Raw genomic sequence first — 18,769 nt, 5'->3', positions numbered from 1 at the left:
ACCCTTCCTCCCTCTCACACTGTTCATTAAATACTGATGTGATGTCGCCCCAATGTTCCTTTACAGATCACCTGGTAATTGTGATTGTGTCTAAAAATGGAATAACAGAGCAGGTGGAGATGAACAACGCAAAAGGCCAGGATCAAGATCAGAGTGTGCCAGGCTGGGGAAGACAATAATCACGCCGTGCATTTCAAATATGGTTAATTAAAAGTTTCTCAAAATGCGGCCCAACCATTGCAATGTAATTAGACCTGTGCTGATAGACTTGCATTGTAAACTGAGGGGAGCGAAAACCATACGCTGTAATTACAAAATAAGAGACAAAGTAATTTCTGAATACCAGGTGGTTTTCATTTTGACAAACACTTAAAGATACTGTGCAATTACAGAAACCCCATAATTACTTGCTACATTGCTAATTGGGTATAGAGCTTTGAAGATGGCGCCTTTCCATTGTTCATCTGAAAGAGTAATAGGAAGTCACAGAGAGATGCTCCTTCTGCACGGTGCCTCTGTCAAACAACAGATGGCGGTGATTTCTCTTGGGAAACGTGGAGATGTATTTATCACTCTTTACCGTCGGTCTCGCTAGGGAAAACCTCACAGACACGTGTGTGAAAAAAACGTGTCTAACAGCCAAAACTGTGTGTTAGTGGGAGGAGGAGGGCTCGATGGCGTGACCCACCAACTCCCTCCACACACACACACACACACACACCATCGGCCTTCAATCTGAGGGTCATACGTGGGGCAGATGACATATTGACGGGCTTACATGCCGGGTCACTCAGTACACACTGACCCTGTGAGCGAGTGTGTGTGTGTGTGTGTTTGACCTCATGTGGGAGGAAACCAAACATTTGGCATGAGCGGTAATTGCCTCGGCTGGAAATTCACAGCGCTGCTGCCTGACGGCACGATGCTGCACACAAAATGAGTTTAATTTTCAGAGAGGAGAAATATTGGGGAGGTGATAATAGAAAGTGGTTTGACCTCCAGAGACCTTGGAGAATGTGTTTACTGTACTGCCATGGACCCACACTGAGAAAACATGGACTCTGTCAGAGTTCAATATTATTCCCTGCTAATAGGCAGTGTTTAAAGATGGCTCTGCTGCTGGGAAGATGTCCCGATCTGATGGGTTCTTATCTCCACCAACATTACCACTTCATCAGTCGACGTACAGCCCACAGAGGATAATAACACAATGTCTACTATTTCCTAACTGCCCACAATACAACAGGACTTTGACTTGAACAAAACCTTACATTTTATGAACAGTAGGGCCCTCACTGACAACCCTACCCCTTGTTCTATGTGCCCCTTTTATAGACACAGCCCATCACCATCTTTATCCCATCTCACCTGGTAGAAGTTGGGCCAGAAGGTGCTGACAGCCAGTTCCACCTGGCGCCAGGTGGGGTAGGCGGGCCCTGTGGCGTTCCACACAGGGATGCCCAGCGGACTGTTGTTTTCCTTGACATAGACGTTGAGCTGGCCCGGGTTGGCACCCTCACGCTGTCCCGCTACGTAGTACTGGAAGATGAGGCAGTGGGTGTCGTTCTCCTTGAGCTGGGGCATGAGCAACTGGGCCTTCTGGCCCGAGAAACGTCCGCTGGTGTTGACCATCATGAAGGCAGAGTCTGGGGGGGGGGCGAGAGAAGAGCAGGGTTAGTCATGAGATGGCCACAGCGTGACCTCTACTGAAATTACTAATATCTACAAATGGCATGAATAAACTTGACTAGAAATCGCATATACTTAAAGCAGGAATCAGCAGTTGAAACAACAACGCTTTCTCCCATGCCCTTGTTTCGGTTAAAAGCTGAAGGATGGGGCTGGAGAAATGTAACCACTCAAGATTCAAGGACCGACTATCCATGATATCAAAATGATAGTTTTAACCATGTTTTAAGGCGATAGTGTTTGTTTACATTTACTTTGTTTACAAACTCGCTATTCGAGTGGCCACTCCTGGCTAACGTCTCTGTCCCGAAGCAAGAACCAATTAGCCTGGAGCTAGCCTTGCTAGGCCCATCTGCTAGACACATCTCCCGGCTAGCCAAAGAGGTCCATTAGCCTCTCCTTGGGCTACAATACCTATTTTGCCAACTGGCCTGGACCCCCTCCGACCCATCACGACTGGACCACCAACGTGATTTTCTCAACTGGCTCCGCCGTCGCATCGTCCCCTGAATGCCCATCAGCTAGCCTGCTAGCCGCGGCCCGCTAGCTGTCCAGAGCACATCGGACTGTTAGCTTAAGAGGAAATTATTTTGCCACTATACCCATTTTGCCATTTGGCCTGGTTTACCACACGGAGCCATGCTGATCCGTCTGCCGAAGTAATAGCACAAGGGGACCAGAACAGACTTTCCTCCAAGGCCCTTCTGCTAGCTTGCTAGCCCCAGCCCGCTAGCTGCCTGAAGCCACTCACTGGTCTCCTATGATCACTTGGCTACGCATGCCTCTCGCTAACGTCAATATGCCTTGTCCATTGCTGTTTTGATTAGTAATTATTGCCTTATTTCACTGTAGAGCCTCTAACCCTGCTCAATACTCCTTATTTAACACTTTAGTTCCACCTACCAAACATGCGGTGACATCACCTGGTTTAAATGATATTTCTAGAGACAATATCTCTTTCATCGTCACTCTATGCACAGGTTTACCGCCACTGTATTCAGATCCTACCATACCTTTGTCTGTACATTACGCCATGAATCTATTCTACCAAGCCCAGAAATCTGCTCCTTTTACTCTCTGTTCTGAACGTACTAGACGACCAGTTATTTTAGCCTTTAGCCGTACCCTTATCCTACTCCTCTGTTCCTCTGGTGAAGTGGAGGTTAACCCAGGCCCTGCAGTGCCTAGCTCCCCTCCCATTCCACAGGCCCTATCATTTGTTGACTTCTGTAACCATAAAAGCCTTGGTTTCATGCATGTTAACATTAGAAGCCTCCACCCAAAGTTTGTTTTATTCACTGCCCTAGCACACTCTGCCAACCCGGATGTCCTAGCTGTGTCTGAATCCTGGCTCAGGAAGACCACCAAAAACCCTGAGATTTCCATCCCTAACTATAACATTTTCCGACAAGATAGAACTGCAAAAGGGGGCGGTGTTGCAATCTACTGCAGCGATAGAACTCTGCAGGCTGTCTTACTATCCAGGTCTGTACCCAAACAATTCGAGCTTCTACTTTTAAAAATCCACCTTTACAGAAACAAGTCTCTCACTGTTGCCACTTGCTATAGACCACCCTCTGCCCCCAGCTGTGCTCTGGACACCATATGTGAACTGACTGCCCCCCATCTATTTTCAGAGCTCGTGCTGCTAGGTGACCTAAACTGGGACATGCTTAACACACCGGCCATCCTACAATCTAAGCTTGATGCCCTCAATCTCACACAAATTATCAATGAACCCACCAGGTACAACCCCAAATCCGTAAACACGGGCACCCTCATAGATATCATCCTAACCAAATTGCCCTCCAAATATATCTCTGCTGTTTTCAACCAAGATCTCAGCGATCACTACCTCATTGCCTGCATCCGTAATGGGTCTGCGGTCAAACGACCACCCCTCATCACTGTCAAACGCTCCCTAAAACACTTCAGCGAGCAGGTCTTTCTAATTGACCTGGCCCGAGTATCCTGGAAGGATATTGACCTCAGCCCGTCAGTAGATGATGCCTGGTCATTCTTTAAAAGTGCCTTCCTCACCATCTTAAATAAGCATCCCCCTTTCAAAAAATGTAGAACCAGGAGCAGATATAGCCCTTGTTTCTCTCCAGACCTGACTGCCCTTGACCAGCACAAAAACATCATGTGGCGTTCTGCATTAGCATCGTATAGCCCCCGTGATATGCAACTTTTCAGGGAAGTTAGGAACCAATATACACAGGCAGTTAGGAAAGCTAAGGTTAGCTTTTTCAAGCAGAAATGTGCATTCTGTAGCACAAACTCAAAAAAGTTCTGGGACACTAAAGTCCATGGAGAATAAGAGCACCTCCTCCCAGCTGCCCACTGCACTGAGGCTAGGAAACACTGTCACCACCGATAAATCCACTATAATTGAGAATTTCAATAAGCATTTTTCTACGGCTGGCCATGCTTTCCACCTGGCTACCCCTACCCACAGCCCTGCATTCCCCACTGCAACTCGCCCAAGCCTCCCACATTTCTCCTTCACCCAAATCCAGGTAGCTTATGTTCTGAAAGAGCGGCAAAATCTGGACCCCTACAAATCAGCCGGGCTAGACAATGTGGACCCTCTCTTTTTAAAATGATCTGCCGAAATTGTTGCAACCCCTATTACTAGCCTGTTCAACCTCTCTTTCATATCGTCTGAGATTCCCAAAGACTGGAAAGCTGCCGCAGTCATCCCCCACTCTAGACCCTAACTGCTACAGACATATCTATTCTACCCTGCCTTTCTAAAGTCTTCGAAAGCCAAGTTAACAGACAGATTAGGGACCATTTCGAATCACACTGTACCTTCTCCGCTATGCAATCTGGTTTCAGAGCTGGTCATGGGTCTCAGCCACTCAGCCACGCTCAAGGTTCTAAAAGATATCATAACCGCCATCGATAAGAGACAGTACTGTGCAGCCGTCTTTATCGACCTGGCCAAGGCTTTCGACTATGTCAATCACCACATTCTTATTGGCAGACTCAACAGCCTTGGTTTCTCTGGTGACTGCCTCGCCTGGTTCACCAACTACTTCTCTGATAGAGTTCAGTGTGTCAAATCGGAGGGCCTGTTGTCCGGATCTCTGGCAGTCTCTATGGGGGTGCCACAGAGTTCAATTTCTCTTCTCTGTATTCATCAATGATGTCGCTCTTGCTGCTTGTGATTCTCTGATCCACCTCTACGCAGACGACACCATTCTGTATACTTCTGGCCCTTCTTTGGACACTTAACTAACCTCCAGACGAGCTTCAATGCCATACAACTCTCCTTCCGTGGTCTCCAACTGCTCTTAAATGCAAGTAAAACTAAATGCATGCTCTTCAACCGATTGCTGCCCGCACCTGCCCGCCCGTCCAACATCACTACTCTGGACAGTTCTGACTTAGAATATGTGGACAACTACAAATACCTAGATGTCTGGCTAGACTGTAAACTCTCCTTCCAGACTCACACTAAGCATCTCCAATCCAAAGTTAAATCTAGAATCGGCTTCCTATTTCGCAACAAAGCATCTTTCACTCATGCTGCCAAACATACCCTCGTAAAACTGACCATCCTACCAATCCTCGACTTCGGCGATGTCATTTATAAAATAGCCTCCAACACTCTACTCAATAAATTGGATGCAGTCTATCACAGTGCCATCCGTTTTTGTCACCAAAGCCCCATATACTACCCACCACTGAGACCTGTACGCTCTCGTTGGCTGGCCCTCGCTTCATACTCATCGCCAAACCCACTGGCTCCAGGTCATCTACAAGTCTTTCCTAGGTAAAGCCCCGCCTTATCTCAGCTCACTGGTGACCATAGCAGCACCCACCCGTAGCACGCGCTCCAGCAGGTATATCTCACTGGTCATCCCTAAAGCCAATTCCTCATTGGCCGTTTTTCTTTCCAGTTCTCTGCTGCCAATGACTGAAACGAACTGCAAAAATCACTGAAGCTGGAGACTCATATCTCCCTCACTAGCTTTAAGCACCAGCTGTCAGAGCAGCTCACAGATCACTGCACCTGTACATAGCCCATCTGTAAACACCCCATCCAACTACCTCATCCCCATACTGTATTTATTTATTTATTTATCTTGCTCCTTTGCACCCCAGTATGTCTACTTGCACATTCATCTTCTGCACATCTACCATTCCAGTGTTTAATTGCTATATTGTAATTACTTCGCCACCATGGCCTATTTATTGCCTTCCCTCCCTTATCTTAACACATTTGCACTCATTGTATATAGACTTTTCTTTTCCCTACTGTATTATTGACTGTATGTTTGTTTATTCCATGTGTAACTCTTGTTGTATGTGTCGAACTGCTGTGCTTTATCTTGGCCAGGTCGCAGTTGTAAATGAGAACTTGTTCTCAACTAGCCTACCTGGTTAAATAAAGGTGAAATAAAATAAAGGAAGCTTATCTTTTGGGTTCTGATGGGGTACGACAGTTGAACAAAGCTCATGAGGAAGTTATATTCTTCAAGAATCAAATGGGTACATATCATTAATTTATTAGTCCAAAAATGAATGCAGCAACTTCAGATTGCCCCTTTAAGATAAGAGAGTCACGTTTTCAATGAGCATGAGTTACACCCACACGTTCAATTATGACAGTTTATTTTTGAAATATTAATTAGACAGGGCAAGTCATTAGGTGAGGTCATCCAATACCCACAGTTTCTGAATGGGCATGTCATGAACAAAACACATATTTGACAGCCGGTGGTAGGTACAGAACAATTGGTGCTGCTTTCAACGTGGCATAATCAGCAGGCTACGTGTTTGTAGAAGATAACTTCACCTGCTGGATTCAGAAACAGGAAACAGCGAACACGGCACATACTGTATTTTTATAACCGTATCCAAGTCTACCACTTAAGTTGATGACAAAGGACGGCTTGGCATTATGACAAGACTAAATCATGGCTAATAAGTGAATACAGTTTGAATCCAAGAGCACAAAGGTTTGAACTGTTTACTCCAGACAGTCTTTATTACAAGACCACAACACAAAAGGAAACAGGCGTGAAGAGAGGATGTCTGCCTCAGTCAGTAGAACAGTTAATGAATAACCCTGATGTGACATTAAGAGAACCTCGCCCATCCTGGCAACCCATCCTGACTATTGACTCTGGGTCCTCTGTGGACAGAGCCTTGAAAGGGCCCGGCGCACTCTCAGCTCATTTAAAAAGGCCCTTTCAACACTTTTTTTTTTAATGGGCAAAAAGTGGCGCGTGGAGTTTGTTTTACTGCAAAAAGCCCTTGGCCGTTGTTCTGGCTCGTGTACGAGGTGTTCATTATCTACACAGACTGGTATTCTGGAGCCGAGGCACAAGTCTATATTTCGCTCTAAAGTACTGTACTACATGTATGCCTGTAGCGTTTTTCTAAAATAAGAGTGACATAAAAAAAACTAATATTTACACAGGGGCATACAGTGTGGAATGTACGGCCCGCCAACAATGAATTAGAATTCTCAAATAAGTTCTCCTTACTAAGTGCAGTATGCCCAAACAGCACTGTGGAAAATCTAAAAAAGTCTCAAGTGTCACTAATGTATACAGCTCCATTTTTAGCTTTTTCAGAAACCCTGCTTTTCCCTACTGAGGGCTCAATCTCTAACGTCCCCCGTCATGCACTAAAAGCCTAGATGATGGGGATAGTGAAGGATGGAGGGGGGGGACCCTGAGTGGAGAAGAGAACGGGGAAGAGGTCACTTCGTCCCTGGCCTTCAATCCCCACTTCCATTAAAACCTGGAGAATGCGCTGTGCCATGGCAACGTTGAAGTGCTCAGCCCATGGGGCTGCAGTGTCTCATCGGCAACTCTCTCATTAGTACATCTGTGCTCAGGCGTTGGCCTTCCGGGCCTAGAGTGCAGAGCGGGAGGAGGAGTGGGAGGAATCGATACAGTCTGGAGGTAGTCTAGGGTACACAGGGGACAAATCCAGTAGGGACCGATGGGCGCCCTTGACACACACCGCTTTTTGGGTTGAGGGCCGTTATTGAAAAAGCTCTTCAATTTTCTCATTTTAATTACCAAGGCAGTAGCTTAGACAGTGAAAGGGTTGGCAAACCGAGAAGAGTTTGCATTGAATGGATCTCTGATGTTATTCAAGGCCGGTCGTGTTTTCTCGATGATTGGGGTACTACGTTGGGAAAAACACACTCATTTAGGTATATTTAGTTCACTGTAAACAGTGCTGTGACTTTAAACATGAAACCTCTCCCTACTGTTTGCAATACTCTAAAGAATCCGAGGCCTTCAACCTAGAAGGTAAAATTATTTTCAACAAGAGCCATCTATTCAGGTGGTGAACAAAAGAGATGTTCACGAGCTCTATTCATGCAACCAGAGTTAGTGCTAACAAGCAGATGTACTGCTGTCCAGAATTTGTACTGCAGTTGTAGCTCCAACTTGTAGTACAGGAGGAATAATCAGTCATCCTAGGTGAGTCAGTCCCTAGCGCCAGTGTCATCAGTACTGTAGGTTGGCACATGCACGGACTCACTTCCTCTATAGAATTAGACAGAAAACTACAATCCAATGATTTAACCTCTCCGCCCCTGGCTGTAGTATTAAGACAGAGGCTCCCCTCCAGTGACATGTCCAGTCTTGTGCATTAAAGTGTGCCTTTTCCCACTTAATTCAGATTAAAATGTAGAGCAGGGTGTGGAATTACCACCCAGCCCTCTCATTTCCCAGGCAACTCAATTGTTGATCGCCTCTGGCCTGCGGCACCGAGGGCGGTCATTTGATCACTCATAATAATAATAATAATGGCATTGTGTCAAGGAGCCCATAGAGCCTCCGGGATTGTGTTTAAGGTTGATAGGAACTTTAGTCTGGTGCGGTAATCCTTTTTAGAATTGGTGGTTCCCCCACTCTGTTTAAGAGTCTTTAAAACCACTGGGCTCATAGTTGGTATCAACAGCTGTTTATTCATTTCATGGGTACAAGTCCTCAGTGCTCACCAAAATACCATTGTAAAACAGTTCAGCTGACAGTTCCTCCTTCTCCTCTCGAGGCGGCTCATATCTTCTATGTTGCTTTTACTTGACACAGAGAAGTGTGATATCTTGATGACAGACACACCCAGAACACAACCAAATCTGTTCCCAACCTCATGTTATACTATCGACCTCCAAAGCTCAGATGACCTCTCTCTGTCCCTACAGACACCAGTACATCTGGCGTTGATCACGACCAAGCTCCAGACAGAGCACAGGTTCCCACAGCCACCAAGTCACCGACGTCAGCAATTTCTCTCAAATTATTTCATATTCCAAAATTTGAGAGAAATAATCTCTGTGCATATTTTTCTGGCATCTTTTATTTCAGCTCATGAAACATGGGACCAACACTTTACATGTTGCGATAATATTTTTGTTCAGTATAGAAACAGTCTAGGAGACAGTGGTGCAGAGCACTATTTTCTTGGGCAGCCTTATCAGAAAAATGCTGCTTTCACAAGGGAGTATGTCTTTCATGACTCATGAGTTAGACGTTAACTCCATCCTTGACATGATATCTAAACTAGGCCTTTTAATAGAGTCATCTCTAATGTGCCTTCAGAGCATAGTGTTTAGCTGCACATTGGCATCTAGACAACAGGTATATAATGCCTGTCACTAGAATAACTCATTCTGCCGTGATCAGAAGAACACTTACCTTTCTTTCCAACTCACTATGTACAGTTGAGAGACAGGGACACCTTTTATAAGTGGAGACCTACTCTCTACTTGCATTGAAACGACTACTAGAAACACCAGAGCACTTTCAAGGGATTCTTCACCTCTTATTTTCAGAGCTGTCATATTCCAGGAGGAAAAGAAACAGACGAGACAAGGAGGCACTGTTACGCCATTTTAATTTACGCCAGTTTGTTTGTTTGTTTGTTTGTTTGTTGTGTGTGTGTGTGTGTGTGTGTGTGTGTGTGTGTGTGTGTGTGTGTATATATATATAAAAAAATATACATACATAATGAAATAATGACAATAGTGAACATTCAATTGCCAAAACATTGAACATATTAAATTGTCTCCGTCAGGTCCACAAATGGGTAAAAAAAAAAAAAGGAAATCGCTATATATATACAGCTGTGTATATTACGTAGTTTTTATTTGCTGACTTTATTATTTGTAATTCGTTAAACTCAGCATCTCATCATCTCTGCTTAGGCAGTAGCAGCCAGCCAGCCAAACCATCTAACAATACCTCTCTGTCATCCTATTTAGCTAGCCTAGCCTGCACCTAAGTATGCTGCAGAGCTGTTTGACTAAATACATTTTCCTAGTTCTTCAAAGTAGATATCATATTTTCACAAACTCTCCATCACTCTAGTTGTGTATATTCCTCTCTCATGCTGTCTATGTGATCTATGTGCATCTAACCTAACTAGCAAACGCAGGTCTCTGTCCGAGATGGAAAGAACCGGTCACTGTAGTTAATTACCATGTTTCTGCGCTGAAGTAGGTTGAATATTTGCTCAGTGAAAACTAAAACTCCCTTGAGCCCAGCATCCAACATAGTTCTTGATTTGATTTCTCTCATGAATGATTTGATTTCTCTATAGAGAAACACCACGTTGGGCTCAAAACAACAACACTCAATGGAATAGAAGTAATTGAACCAATGGTGAATTTGGTTAATCGCTCAGCAGTAATATGAAGTGACACTGGAATATAAAAATGTTCTAGATTACTCCGTCCCTGTGTTTCTTAAGACTATTTCACCGACAGAACACTACATTGTTATATAAACTATTTTGTAAATTATAATATATAATATTTTTTTTTACTGTTAATGTTTAAGCATTTTGTAATGAACCATTATGCATCCTCTTTATCTCAAGGGGGCATGTGTAAACTGACTGTACACGCATCTTCTGCTATTATGTCAACACAACAGTATTGATGTGTAAAAGTTGCATGAGAACAAGGTATTGCACTACCGACTTTGCATTTGTGTCACTTATAATGCACAATCCATTCATGATTGTAATGTTAAAACCTTGTTTTTGTGCTGTGTGTTACAGTGGTTCGTCCTTTAAAAGTTGCAGCGTACTGCGGCGCAGCTTGCATGGTGCCGCAGAATTCTATGGCAACCACTGGTACCATTAACGCCAGAGGGCATCTTTGAGAAGCATGTGATAGCCTTCAATAGTGGCTGTAATAGAGAATTTAAAATCTTTTTTTGTACAAACATTTATATGGGAGTGATGAAGATATTTTGCTTAATTAATATTATGGTGTTTCTATTCCAAGAAAAATGGAAAACCCTCTGGGTTTCCGTCAGGATGGAACGGAAAATATGGCGCTGTACAACGTGATGGTCGGAAGTAGGCTACAGTACTGGGCTATTTAGCTAAAGAATCCCCGTGTCGTGTGGGCACGCAGGAGACCGGGGTTCAATTCCCGATGGGGAGGAAGGAGTAGGTTGTTCTTGTAAATAAGCATTTGTTCTTAACTGACTTGCCTAGTTAAATAAAGGTTACACTAACAGCATAACATTTCTACACCCTAATTGTAGTCTAACCAATTCCCAAACAGAGATTGTCAAAATAAAAATCTCTGATTTATCAAGACCAATACTTCTCTCAGAGTAGCACGAAACGGTGCTAAAATAGCTGTAGGCTATTGCTTCAAATCCTATTGTTTCTAACTTCAATATGCTCTTTAAATAAATAAGACCTACACCACTTTTAACAGCACATTACTCAACACTAGTGATACTTGCCTACGGTAGGCCTACAGTATATCGAAAGACATGACGTGACGCTCTGCCAATAATTACATATAGAGGATTGGAGAACTCTAAATTAAAACCAAAAGCCGCCTCGTGGGTCTCCCGGTGGCGGCCGGTACGGGTATCTGTAGCAACGCATTTTGCAGTGCAAAATAGTGTCCTGCTAATAGCCCATAATGGGCTATTATAATACTGTACATGGTGTCCAGGTCAGTATAACAAAAACATTTCTTTATTAAAAGACGAGCAGAAAGAATGTTGGTACTTAATTATTTTGATCCAAAGCCATGAATGAGTGAGTCACTCCGCTTTATGTAGGTGCCGGCTATTTGACTGTCATCAACTTGATAATATATAATGAGATTTTGGAAGTTATTTCTTAAATTTTTTTTGAAAAAAACGAGTGATATGTAATCGGAATAAAGGCCAAAATTATATTTGTAAAGGCCAAAACATTTCTGTTTTTAGAGGGAGAGAAACGCTGGGCCAATTGTGCGCTGCTCTATGGGACTCCCAATCACAGTCGGATGTGATACATAACAATAATAACAACTTTTTGTTGTATTATTGGTTTTGTCTTTTCTGGTGGATTAAACTGAAATTGCAACCAATCACGGCCGGTTGTGATACAGCCAACCTAACTAAGAAATACATTTGACGATAGAATTCTCCCCCTACCCTCCTTCTAGGCAAGTCTATTGTCCAGCTACCTCCTAATAGCCATAATGGTGCTGTACAACGTGACCGTGTGTGTTTGAAAGAATATTTTCCTGTAAGCAAAAATTTGTTTACCTTCATTAGACAACTTTGTTCCAATTTCTGTAATTCAGTGATATTTATTCCCATAGTAATTCAATATGGATCCATAACTAAATAAACATCGGCATTTTGAAATAGTATTTTTATTATTATTTTATTTAGGAAAGCATAAAGATGCCATTATTAGTTACATTGTTTTAGTTTGAACGTGCAGACTGGCACTAAGACCAGCGGTAAAAGTTTCCCTAGTTAGCACCATTATTAATGCAATGCCCCTTACTTAAAGTGTTGCTCTGTGCTACCCAGTGTGGCGGGGTGGGGGTCCACCCCCCCTCCCTTCCCCATGGGCTAGGTCCTTCTTCTGTGTGCGGCTCTGTGGCCCATCCTGTGCCCCTTGCCCTCGTGCCGTGAACCTCGTGCACTTTCAGTGGATACAGCTGGAGAACTGCAAGGCAATCCCATTGTGCGCCACTCGGGAGCCATGAACAATATATATTGTCCTGCTAATAACAGAGTTAATAATATATCTGTGAGAATATCTAACGGGCTTTTATATAATTCTAAATTAATAATAATCGCTTAGTTAAAAAAAATATATTTTGAAGATGATTTTGTTTTCAAATCACGTAAAATGAGCGAGAAAAAGGACATTATTGAACACGGAGTGAGACATTGTCACAAATTTTTTAATAAAGCCAGTTATTTATAATGATTTATTTGTGTTTTTAGAGGGAGAGAAACCAAAAAGCTACAGTCATCTCATGGGTCTCCCAGTTGAGGCCGGCACGGGTATTTATAATGATTTATTTGTGTTTTTAGAGGGAGAGAAACCAAAAAGCTACAGTCATCTCATGGGTCTCCCAGTTGAGGCCTGCACGGGTATTTATAATGATTTATTTGTGTTTTTAGAGGGAGAGAAACCAAAAAGCTACAGTCATCTCATGGGTCTCCCAGTCGAGGGGGTCATGGGTATTGAACCAGCATCTGTAGAAAGACAGCTTGTACTGCTATGCAGTGTCTTAGACCGTTGCACCACTCAGGCACTGTACAATGTGACTGGTCAGGAGTGGCCTACAGTACTACAGTAAGAGCAAAATAATAAAAACTTAGTGTAACAAGAGTTTTGGTAAGTAATACTGAAGTTGTGCACAATTATCAGTTTCTATTTAGGTTTATGTCGCCCATTGATTGTCAGTTAGAGACACAGTAGGACCCAAAAGCATAATCAGTGCTCTAACTCCCCCTTGTGCTGGTCTGGAGCAATGAAGTGGTGACGCAGGGTACCATACTAAACCACAAATTACCTCTAAGTCCCGCAGGATAATCGCAAAACTTTTAGTGGAGCAACCACTGTAGTTATGATAGCAGGTATCAGCCTCCTCTAGTGCAAGGTGGTCTGGACGTGAATCCAGTTGCTAAGCTCTCCGATACACTTGAGAGCCTTTAGTGGCGCCAAACATGTAAGAAATGTGAAAAAAAAACTTGGCTTTTTGAAAAGGCAATTACGCCTGCATTCTAACTAATGGACTTGGCATGGGAAGAACATTACACACCTGGCATGTGCTGTTCCTGTCCCCCCCATTAGACCAACAAAACATTTTTTTTTACCCTTGAAAATAAACGAGGCAATCTGTTGTCGATTTGTCTGCTACAAGTATTCTGTCACCAAATCAGCACCTCTGCTGGCATCATTTGTGGTGTTGCACTCGAGGATGACACTCGCTAACCGACGCAGCTGAGTTTACCCTTGGTGCTCAAGGGCTGCCGGAGAGACGGGTCTTATTTATCATGAGATACACCACAGCAGGTAGAGACCTTGGGATCTTGGCTTCTGAGTGTTCGCCAAGGATGAAATCACCAGCATGGTAAGAGAGGGAGGAATCTCTTGTAGGTGCACTACTTGAACACCTGTCATTACATTATATCGCTATCCTCGCCATCTGACCTGACAGAAAAACGAGCGTATTATTTACACTAAGGTCAAGAGGATCAAACTGAACCAGTTTAGTTGGGAACCTAAGAGTCAAAAGGCAAGACCACACTGTTCAGTTTCTTCTGAGTTTTGAAAACATGACATGATATAAATACAAAAAAAGCATTAACTAATGCAGGAATTCACACAGCGAGTCTCACTTTGAACATAAATACACCTCACACAGCTGTGAGACACATGACCCTTGCAACTCATACCAGTGGTGAAAAACCCCATTAGCTAGCCTAGATTTTCTCCGTCTCCATAGCTAAGCAGTTATTTAACGTATCCCTCTCCACCTTTTACTTAATGTGACCACGCAATGAAGGCTCTGCGTACACTGCGTAATTTGCTAACTATATTAGAGGCACATTAGGGTCAGAAAGTTTCTATGGATTGAGAGAAACAGAGGAGAGGAAGGAGAGAGAGGAGAGGAAGGAGAGAGAGGAGAGGAGAGGAAGGAGAGGAGAGCGTGCAATAAAAAAAATGAATAAAAACGTTTGCCATTTCCAGCTCCCATTATGAGCGGATATCGACCTTGTCAGTTGATGATGTTCATGTACTCTATTTTTCCTCATTGAGCTTTTGACATGGGTGAGAGAAGAATGACTCATGCATTTTAAAATGGTCAAACACAGATTGCCCGAATCCAATTTTTCCTAGGCCCACAAATGATCATGCATCAATCATTTTCTGGTGGGATGACATGCAACAAAAGGAGAGAACAACTTTTTCCCTCCCACCCTCCCTCCCTCCCACCCTCCCTCCCTCCCTCTTTGAGGGATGAATTCTCAACAATGAATTTCTCTGCTGAATTGATTTTGGGCTAAGTGCAGTGGGGCCTTCTCGGTGGAAAGAACGCATAGGAACAAGTGGAATAGTGGCCTTCATTTCTGGTTAAATGGAACAAGCACTGTTCCAGCGCATGTTTAAAAAAATAGAGCGCCGTTCGCCATCAAGCCACATTCACCCGAGCACTTAAATATTTCAGCACAATTTAAGAGATGAAACGTGAGAGGGAGTGAATCAGTGCAAGGGGGGGGGGGGGTCTAAGGCAGCGGGAGAGAGGTGCGAGGAGACAATATTGTCAGTGCAATTGTCTTGTTGGTTCCACTCCAGCAGAATTGTTAAGGCATGTAAACAGCTCCCCGCGAGCCAGCAAGACTGGTAATGAGATTTTTCTACATGGGAGGAAACATCATTTCTCACTTAGAGCATGGATCAATGCCCTTCGACTGGGAAAAGGATTAGAAAATGTGTATTTTAATCATTATCGTTTGGCCGTGCGCTGTTATTGGAGGCGCCATGCAACTGTATAAAAAAGTGGGGCGGGGACTGGGAGTAGAGTTTATTCTAATACAGAGAGGGATCTTGGGACAGAATGTGACAGCTAAACAACTGTCTCAACTGTAGGAGCGAAAACTTTCTACGGCATTTTTCTTTTTTCCAATCAACATTTAAAGCATGATCCAGAGTACGCTGGAAAATACATCTAGATGAGCACCTAGAAAATAAACTTCACTGAAAGGATTAAAAACCTCATTTCGAATCAACTCTAGCGTCACGACTTGACAAAGCATGAGTCGTATGTCTGCCGTGATGACTTGCCGAAACAAATCTAAGCATACCAGCCTCCCTTCAGCCAGATGTCTAGGTATGAAAAGGCCCACGTCCTACAAGGCAGACTGATTCAAGGTCTACATTATGTATTATAACACACAACTTTACTTTCTACTCTTCACTGACTTTTAGAAGTACACAAATCAATAACAATTCATGATTTCAAATGATACTCTGCCATGGCAAACCAACGCTGCTATAACCTTGCATGCACTCATGAACACACACACACACACACACACACACACTTCATTCCCCATGGGATTCCGTTGATGAGCATATTTGTTTAGAATCAGATAAGTTGTTCTCTTTTGCAGTGCAGACTAATGAATGATTGAGGCTGGGGCTAAGCAGCAGAAGCAGGTGCTGCTCTTGTAACAAGGATGTGCTGTCTCTCCACTTATTGATTAACCTTCACATGCAAAGTACTTTGTAAATTGAAGTTGGGCTTATTGGAAATGGGATATGTGTAAGACCCGGTGATGAATAGCCAGAGAGTGTGGCGGAGGGGGGGGTTGAAATGTCTCCTCAAATGGTTGGTATTGAAATGGCTCCTCATTTCAATACGAACCCCAGTGTAAATACTTTCAAGGAACGCAGACATTTCCCATTGAAAGGCCCTCATGAGGAAAAGTTGACTTGAACTTCACGATCCTAATGACCTTTACCAGGTCGTCACCGGAATAGGGAGCAACAATGATGCATGTAGAAACTTAGTATGGAATCATCCTGTTCATGAGCTATTCATGCTGAACGAAGGATAGACACAAAAGTGTCCAACCATTCTTGAATGTAATAACCGTTCCAGCACCACATGCATTTTAAAAATGCAATTAGGAACAGGGCAATAACATTATTTGCCTTGCTCTTAAATGGGTTCAATGCAGGCAATGTATAACAAGGGCCTTTCTACAATTGTTACGGTAATTGGAGACACTCAACAGCAATACAAAATGAGCATGCGAAACTACCTGCTTAAGTTCATGAAGTAACCAACACGGTGAAAAGGAGACCCAGCAGCTCCAAGCCAGATGATTAGCCAGCATCCTCCCTTCTCTCACTCTCACTCTCTCCCTCTTAAGAGAGAGGCCCTGTGGAACTCTAGGAAGGTTGGCTCCCCAGACCGGCAGGTGTCCATGACTTCAGGGCCGCACCTGTGGCGCTGGCCAGGTAGGGAGCCTGCCACTGGCACCACCAACCATCCAACCTCACAGGTGCCAACCTCTCCCTTACTGTGCCAGGTCTACAGCCGCTATCCTTTACAGCCAGGGTTAGGTTATTTGTGACAGAGAAAGTCATCCACCTGCTATTTTCCGCAACTAAACACTTTGTAAACGTATCTTTCTGTTATTCCTGAAATCTCCATTTACATAACGAGCATGGGCAGCTCCTTTGGACTACATTAGCAGTTTTAATAGGGAAGAGGACCTTGAGATGGCTAGTGAGTGACTCCGCTGCCTATGTGAGCCTACAACCCCCTCTAATGAACACAATCGCACAGTGACTAAGGACAGCGAAGCCTTTTGAAAAGACGCTTTGGTCGACAGAAGGATGTATGATCGAGAGCGCTGCATTGATCGTACACAATCGCTTCCTGATGTTGTCTCAGATTTCCTTCATGTGTCTGCTGTAAAGGAAAAGGATGTTGTTTTCAATGGGGCCCTGATAACACAAGACTATGGTAAAAGGGGGATTTAAACAATCATGTAAAATGCCAGTGGCACAAGGACATTGTCTCAGTGCAGTCGTGGATCCTTCTAGGTGCAACTACTTATACTCTCTGAAACCTAACTTGCATAACAATCAAAGAAGATTCAGTGTCTCACAGCAGAAGGAGACACTAATCAATGTGGTACAGACTGTGTTGCTTTCATGAACTATTGATTATTCGGCTCATTTATGGATCTGGAGCCTCTCGGTGCATTAGAGCAAACATATTTCAGATGATATTTTTGTGAAATTTATCTTAAAGTGCTATGTATTACCTATCCTGTTGCCTAGTAACTTTATCTACCTACAGTGCGTTCGGAAAGTATTCAGACCCCTTGACATTTCCACATTTTGTTAGTCTTTTTCAACAAAAAAAAATCCTCATCAACCTACACACAATTTAATCTATTTTAGAATAATGCTGTAACGTAACTAAATGTGGAAAAAGTTAAGGGGTCTGAATACTTTCCGAATGCACTGTAAATGTACATATCTACCTCAATTACCTCGTACCCCTGCACATAAACTCGGTACTGGTATCCCGTGTATATCAAAGTTAGTTACTCATTATGTATTCATTCCTTGTGTTATTATTTTTCTATTATTTTCTCTGCATTGTTGGGAAGGACCTATAAATAAGCATTTCCCTGTTAGTCTACACCTGTTGTTTCTGAGCATGTGACAAATACATTTGATTTAAACTATCGTTGTGTAGTACAGGGAGGATGTTTAAAGACGTCCTTTCCCCCCCCAAACACTTCCAGCTTGATAGAAAATAGGCTTCAACCTTGAGGCTTTGAGGATGTGTAAGGGAGTAATAGCATTTTCACATTTAATTTTATCCCACAAATTAGAGGAGCCAAATCTAATCCATTCACTTAGAAGACGGTATCGTTTCTAATCACGCAGTCAAAGTATGGAAGACTGTCCATAACTTTCCTTTTACATATTTCATAATCACCAGCCCGACCGGCCCAAATGTCTCCATTTCCTGCTGGAAGCCTTTACCTTTTACCATGTCTCAATGACTTCATCTATTCCACTAAATAGTGCATTAAAAAGAGCTCTCATCTCGCCGGTATCAACTCATTTAGCTCACAGGGAGTCTAGAGTGAGTGCTAATCAAAAGACCAGTGGTTGGAGGTATTATATATTTTTTCAATTAGCTTTTTTCAGTAAACGATGGAGGGGCCGGTCGCCCAGTGCGGCATGCTGGATGTAATTTGCCGTAATGACTGCGGCGCTCATTATGGCCGAACGCTGTCAG

At 43.4% G+C, this 18,769-nt stretch overlaps 1 protein-coding gene across 8 annotated transcripts in view; it reads right to left on the bottom strand.

The window, feature by feature from the left end:
- Positions 1–18,769, bottom strand: part of LOC106590348 (protein tyrosine phosphatase receptor type Ma) — a 306,057-nt gene that overhangs the window by 215,227 nt on the left and 72,061 nt on the right. For all 8 annotated transcript variants that reach the window (XM_045710833.2, XM_045710836.2, XM_045710841.2 and 5 more), the window contains exon 3: positions 1,369–1,646. In XM_045710833.2, the coding sequence (XP_045566789.1) occupies positions 1,369–1,646 (278 nt within the window). The remainder of the gene's footprint in view (positions 1–1,368; positions 1,647–18,769) is intronic.

Source organism: Salmo salar, chromosome 29, assembly GCF_965601325.2.
Source record: "Salmo salar chromosome 29, fSalSal1, whole genome shotgun sequence".
Taxonomy (NCBI): domain Eukaryota; kingdom Metazoa; phylum Chordata; class Actinopteri; order Salmoniformes; family Salmonidae; genus Salmo; species Salmo salar.
This window is presented reverse-complemented; position numbering and strand designations above follow the sequence as displayed.